The 7,091-nt window shown below is 45.8% G+C and overlaps 1 protein-coding gene and 1 pseudogene across 1 annotated transcript; both read right to left on the bottom strand.

The window, feature by feature from the left end:
* Window positions 1-716: 716 nt before the first annotated feature.
* Window positions 717-2,700, bottom strand: LOC138998440 (ornithine aminotransferase, mitochondrial-like; annotated as a pseudogene).
* Window positions 2,701-4,935: 2,235 nt separating this feature from the next.
* LOC138998431 (zinc finger protein 551-like) lies at window positions 4,936-6,503 on the bottom strand. The gene has a single exon (XM_070400555.1). It carries the CDS (start codon window positions 6,381-6,383, stop codon window positions 4,944-4,946), a length of 1,440 nt encoding a protein of 479 aa, XP_070256656.1. The 5' UTR covers window positions 6,384-6,503; the 3' UTR covers window positions 4,936-4,943.
* Between the last annotated feature and the right edge of the window lie 588 nt (window positions 6,504-7,091).

Here is a 7,091-nt window from a genome sequence, read left to right as displayed (position 1 = left end):
AGTACTTTTATATAAGCTTAACCATTTCATCCTTCCTAAAATTCAGTGATTATGATTCAACTTTAGAAGGTTAAAGCAGTCTTCTATGTAAAACCCCATATACCTTTTTGAAATACAATATATTTACACCAGCGAGGAAATGATAAAAACCTGTAAAAACCACATGGGACTTGCCGAAAAGGCTGCCTACATACAGAGGGAGCATTTCGCCTCAGCACACACACACACGTGATCAAACAGACTCCCTCACGTTCTCTTACACAGCAACCTGCGTGGTTATAAATGCCGCTCTAGCATGTATGAACTGAAAATAACATATGTTTTAAAAGGTCCTTGAAGACACAGGGTAGTGGAATGAGCCAGCGCTGAGAGCAGCACCACACAGGCTGTTAGAAGGATGTGGCCTAGCTGCCAGCCCAGCTGGCTCCGCCCCTGGGGAAGCAGGCCCCGCCCCGTGGGAACAGGGCCTACTCCGTGGGAACAGACCCCACCCCAGGGAAGCAGGCCCTGCCCTCAGAAAGCTGGCGGAGGCAGACCCAGAAAGACTGATGGTCTGGCCAAAACCGGTTTGGCTCAGTGGATAGAGCATCGGCCTGCGGACTGAAGGGTCCCAGGTTCGATTCCAATCAAGGGCATGTACTTGGGTTGCGGGCACATCCCCAGTGGGAGCTGTGCAGGAGGCAGCTGATCCATGTTTCTCTCTCATCGATGTTTCTAACTCTCTATCTCTCTCCCTTCCTCTCTGTAAAAAATCAATAAAATATATTAAAAAAAAAAAAGACTGATGGTCTTTTTGATGACCTCCACGGCCTCCTGGACCTCGACCTCTTGATGACCAGAGGAGGTGGAATCTGATGATGTCGCCATGGGTGGGCTTGGCCAGAAGTCCATTATCTCGAAGGCGCAGGCGCACCTTCCAAGCATCGGAATCTTTGGTTTCCCCGCTGACGGTGGCATCCAGCAGCCCCTTCCCAAGCATTGCGGTCACGATGTCCCAGGGCAGCTTCCTGAGCTCATTCTCTTCTTCCAAAACTTCGCAGGCGGCGTTGGCCCCGCGGTTGCCCAGGGGGTTGTCCCTGTAAGTGGAGCCGCGCTCCCCAGGCTGGATGGTCAGCATGATCTCGTGGTCACACAGCACCGCCCACACGGGTTACAGGCCACTGGAAAGGGCCTTGCCCAGGAGGACGAGGTCAGGCCTGACGTTTGCATGGCCGACTGCCAGCCATCGCCCAGTCCTGGCCAGTCCTGTCTGGGTCTCATCCAATAAACAGGACTGGGTGCCTGGCGCAGAGCTCGCGCACACCCCTCAGGCAGCCTGGGTCGGGACAATGATGCCCGCCTCGCCCTGAATGGGTTCGACCATGAACGCAGCAACGTTTGGATCCTGAAGAGCACGCTCAAGAGCAGGTAGGTCGTTGTAGGGAATGATCTCGAACCCCGGCATGAAGGGGCCAAAGCCGTCGTCGCTGCTGGGGTCCGTGGAGCTGGAGATGGCACACACAGTCCTGCCCCAAAAGTTTCCAGCTGAGAAGACGATCTTGGCTTTGTCCTTGGGGATGCCCTTCACGGTGCAGCCCCACCACCGCGCCAGCTTGCAAGCGGTCTCCCCGGCCTCCACCCTGTCTATGCTCGTGGGGAGAACCTGGTGGTAGTTGAAGAGCTTTGTGACGTTCTCCTCGTCTTTGCCCGGCACGTTGTTGTAGGAGGCCCGCGAGGTTGGCGTCAGCTTCCCCGCCTGGCTCTTCAGGGCGTCCACAATCTTGGGGTGGCAATGCCCTTGGTTGACGGCGCTGTGCGCACTCAGAAAATCAAAGCGTTTCCTGCCTTCCGCATCCCACAGGGAAATACCTGTCCCTCTCTCCAGGGTGACCAGTAAGAGGTGGTAAAGAGCGTCCCAAAATTCAGGCAAGATTTGAATTTTGCGTGAGCATTAACAATGGCAAAAAATAAAAGCCCAATTTTACTTGGTTTACTGAATCAGATTTTAATATTTGTTACCCTGTGATTTCAATCCCTTCAATTTGATAAGCATTACCAAGTACCAATTATGGCCCAGGAGCAGAGACAATCAAGACCAAGGCTTTGCGTGTGTACCAGCAAAGCTGTGGAGGCCATTTACCCGTTGTCCTATTCCATACAAAACCCTATACTGTATACATTTTGAATCAATAAAAAATTTACAATTTTTAATTATAAACCTGTGTTTTCTATCAAAATTACTTCTTGCGTGAATTTTGGGACACCCTTTAGTTGTGAGCGCCATACTTGGCTTCCCCGTTCAAAAACGTCATCCGACCATAGAGGGCCTTGGACCATCTTCTTAGTCGCCACGGATGTAGGAGAAGTCACTGGCGTGTGGGCGCCCCGCCACAGTCTGCAGACGAGCTAGCTTGGAAAGCATCGTGTCCGCAGAGCAAGAATTCCACCAACCAGCTACCCTTTCTCCTGCGGTTAGGATGGAAATGCAGATTGCTCAGCCTGGATCCAGGGACGACCTGCTGGGTCCAATAATCCCTGGGGGTGCCTCTGGCGCCAGAACCAGCGGCTATGTCTTGGTGGCAGCACATTGTTTGATTCTTGCATGGAGCCTGACTGAGGATGGAACCCACAACCTTGGCACTACTGAGATGATGCTTTAATCAACTGAGCTCTCTGGCCAGGGAGAAACTTATCAGGGGTTTTTAGTAAAATAAGTCACTAATGTATCTGAGAATAGTAGATACCAGAACCACTGAGATGAGAGGTAGTGATGGAAGACAACAATTCTCAGGTCACGCATCCCGGAACCAGAGAGGAGGGAGCCCGATTCTGGGTTGTGTCACCTGACAACTGCCCTCTCATAATCCAGGACCCCTCAGCAGGTATCGGAGAGCTGGTTTCGGCCCAATTCCCTGCAGGCCAGGCCGTAGGACCTAACCTGCCAGAGGGATCCCACTCATTCCACAGACACCCTTGAAGCCAAGGCGCTGCCCCAGGTGGAGCCTAATGGGGAGGGACCGGGGAAGGTTGGCATTAGGCTGTGTCAGACCCGTCTCAGCCAGTCCCACCCCACTTGTCACTTTCTAATTAATTTCCTTTCAATGTGCACAAGTCCATACAGCCAGTCACTAGTAAAACAAAATGATATACTACTGAAATATCTTAGGTCCATGTTCAATGCCATCATTTTCGCAGTTGGAATGTAGTTATGACATTTACACCAGGGAAATTTTCAACTACCACAAACCTAGACTTCAATGTATCATTAAATGCTTAAACTTAAAGAACACTGGTGGAGAATTAACAATGCAGATTAAATGTATAAGTGTCTGGTACAAGTGGGCTATAAATCATACATAGGGTAAAAATTGAGAAAAACCATTTTGTTTATAGAATTCAAAAACCAAGAATACCATATGGCCAAAAAATCAGTCGAGTCACTGAGGACTGAGTGAAATTGAAACATATGTCTTAGAGGCTGCACCGCCCTCCTATTGGTTAGAATAGAATAATAAATTAAGTTTAAAAGTAAACAAAAAATCCTGATCATTTTAACAAAGAAGATAAAGACAGTGAAAGAAATACATGAAGAAATCATCACCATCAAATATCTTTATGGAAATGAAGTTAAAACAAAAGCGAGTTAACAGTACACTCATTGATGGGGCTAGTACTTAAAAAGATTAACCTTTGCATGTGCTGGCAGAGTTGCATAGAATTTTCTGGGTGGGTGGGAAGGCAAACTGATTGACCATTTGAGGTCATAGTTCCATATATGTTGAAATGTACCACATTCACTGACACTGGAACAGTTTAATAAGACATACATCTGTAGAAAGAATGGAATACAATATTCTGAGCTGTTTTATTTTTAAAACCCCAAACGTAGAAATAACTGAAATTATAGGCGGCTCAATAGTAAAAGTGGTTATCCATAGAATACAATATTTTCTAGAAATAAAAAATTATTTATATAAACGTTAGTGTTAAATCTCAAACATCTGTATAGCATGAAGGAAGCCAGTGTTTGTTAAAAAGAATTCACCTTAGAGTGCCAATAAATTTATGAAAAATATGAACTACTCTATTGTAAAGGAAGGTAAATCAATGTCTGCATGGAGGGTTGGGGAAGCAGAAATATTACAAAATGACTGGGGGTAAATACAGAGTGTGGCAAATTCAGGTTTAGCGTAGTTGGTGTTGAAAACAATGCACTAATAAATAACAACACAAATATAAAAACACCCTTAAAAAAAAGATCATAAACCAGAGCAGAGAGCACAGAGTTTGCAGGTTGGTGAATAAAAAACCCCCAAAATTTATCAAAGCATAATGTGAGTACCACTATGTCCCTGAAAGAGGTAGCACTGCTTAGCTGAGAACAGCTGCTCTGGATGAATCCTGGGTCAGGTCCATTTTCTAGTCATAGAGAAATGAATGAAGATACTGCCAAGAGCTTGGAGGAATCATAATTACCTCAAGCAGAAGCGAGAACACAGAATACATTCCCCTGAGCACCCAGGGAATGTGACCGATGCACACTCTTCAGGTGAGGCAGGTGTTAGCTGTGAAATCTCTTTAGTGATAAACACTCACAGTGACATCATTTGGGTTGTAGGTCTGGACATGTTAGCAAGTACAACACAGATCCTTCAAGTCTCACTTGTACCTCAATTTAATGACGAATCTAGCAGAGTGTATGTTCTCATTAAAGGGGTTTACATTCATGTAAATGGGTCCCATCGAGCCCCTTAAGTGTTCTTATTCTTAGTGAGAAAAATAAAACATTCCCTGCACATTTACATCTTTTCTCCAGTGTGAAATTACAGGTGTCTAACCAGGTTATAGTTGTAGCTAAAAGGAATCCCACACTCACTACACTCACCAGTGTGAACTCCCTTGTCTTCACTGGGGATAGAGCTTTCACTAAAGGATTTCGCACATTAACTACACTCATATGGCTTTTATCGAGTGTGAACTCTGTGGTGTTTCCTGAGGGCAGACCTTTCACTGAAATGCTTCCCACATTCACTACACTCATATGGCTTTTCTCCAGTGTGAACTCTGCGGTGGTTAGTGAGGGTAGCCTTTTCTCTGAAATGCTTCCCACATTCACTACACTCATATGGCTTTTCTCCAGTGTGAACTCTGCGGTGGTTAGTGAGGGCACCCTTTTCTCTGAAATGTTTCCCACAATCGCTACACTCATATGGCTTTTCTCCAGTGTGAACTCGTTGGTGTATACTGAGGGCAGCCTTTTGTCTGAAATACTTCCCACATTCGCTACACTCATATGGCCTTTCTCCAGTGTGAACTCTTTGGTGCACAGTGAGGTGACACTTTTGACGAAAGGATATCCCACATTCACTGCACTCATATGGCTTTTCTCCAGTGTGAACTCTGTGGTGTATAGTGAGGGTAGCCCTTTCTCTGAAATGTTTCCCACAATCGCTACACCCATATGGCTTTTCTCCAGTGTGAACTCTGCGGTGTATAATGAGGGCAGCCCTTTCACGGAAATGCTTCCCACATTCGCTACACTCATATGGCTTTTCTCCAGTGTGAACTCTTTGGTGTATAGTGAGGTTATACATTTGACGAAAGGATATCCCACATTCACTACACTCATATGGCTTTTCACCAGTGTGAACTGTGTGGTGTTTAGTGAGGTGAGACCTCCGACGAAAGGATATCCCACATTCACTACTCTCATATGGCTTTTCTCCAGTGTGAACTCTGTAGTGTTTAGTGAGTTCAGCCCTTTCAGTGAAATGCTTCCCACAATCGCTACACTCATATGGCTTTTCTCCAGTGTGAACTCTGTGGTGTCTAGTGAGGGCAGCCTTTTCTCTGAAATACTTCCCACATTCGCTACACTCATATGGCTTTTCTCCAGTGTGAACTCTTTGGTGCACAGTGAGGTGACACTTTTGACGAAAGGATATCCCACATTCACTGCACTCATAAGGCTTTTCTCCAGTGTGAACTCTTTGGTGTACAATGAGGCGACACTTTTGACGAAAGGATATCCCACATTCACTGCACTCATAAGGCTTTTCTCCAGTGTGAACTCTCCCATGTGGAGGGTGGTTAAACATTTGTCTACACACTTCCCCACATTTATTATACTCATAAATCATATCTCCAGAGCAGAGACCTTTCTGATAAGCAACTTTCTGTTTCTGGCTGTCAGCTCTTTCACATTCCACCCACTGGGGATGTCTTTTTCCACTGAGAAATTCCTGTGAAATCTCATTGTTACTGTGTGGCTCCATAGTGTTAAGAGTGGCCTGGTGCTGGAGAAGCCCTAACATGGCTGGGGAGTCTTCCCCAACCTCCATACTAGCTACAGGCATCCCAGATAAGTAGAAGCAGCAACAGGTCACAAGCGAGGGACTCTCCATATCTTCTTTCCAGGGCTTCTCTCCACTGGCATCCTTCTGTTGCTGGTGAGGGTTTGCACTGGAACACAAGTCTCTCAAACATGCATCACTTAAGAACACATTCTTCTCAAAGTAAACCACTTGTAACTCACTCAGGTGCAAAATATCTTTTAACACTGAGAAGCACGGCTTACACAGATGGGTCCTCTGGGTGGCTGCAGCTGTCCTGGAAGCCCTGACCTGAGAATCTCCTATAGATACACTGTGCTGAGAATAGGCCTCCACATCATCCATCTTACGCCAAGGACCTGAAAACAGAGGAATGATGACGAAATGAATGTTGATTCTGGTGAAAGTGGGAAGTCCCATTATAAAAGTGGGTTGCACATACTACATTGGTTTCATGCAATTGGCTGAAAATAAAAGACCTGAAAGATGGATTAGTAAGAGGTCACTCGGAAGTTCTTGAGCACTGAAGATCACAAAACAAGGGAGACTTCAGCAGAAATAGAGCAAAAACAAGACAAGTACCACATGGAGGAGAAGTGGACTGTCCAGCTCATTCTGCTGCTAACAGCATTCAGTAGATCAGTGATGGCGAACCTATGACACGTGTGTCAAAGGTGACATGCAAACTCATTTTTTTGCTTGATTTTTCCTTGTTAAATGGCATTTAAATATATAAAATAAATATCAAAAATATAAATCTTTGTTTTACTATGGTTGCAA

Source organism: Myotis yumanensis, unplaced genomic scaffold (assembly GCF_028538775.1).
Source record: "Myotis yumanensis isolate MYYU_CA2020_CCGP unplaced genomic scaffold, mMyoYum1.0.hap1 SCAF_20, whole genome shotgun sequence".
NCBI lineage: Eukaryota > Metazoa > Chordata > Mammalia > Chiroptera > Vespertilionidae > Myotis > Myotis yumanensis.
This window is presented reverse-complemented; position numbering and strand designations above follow the sequence as displayed.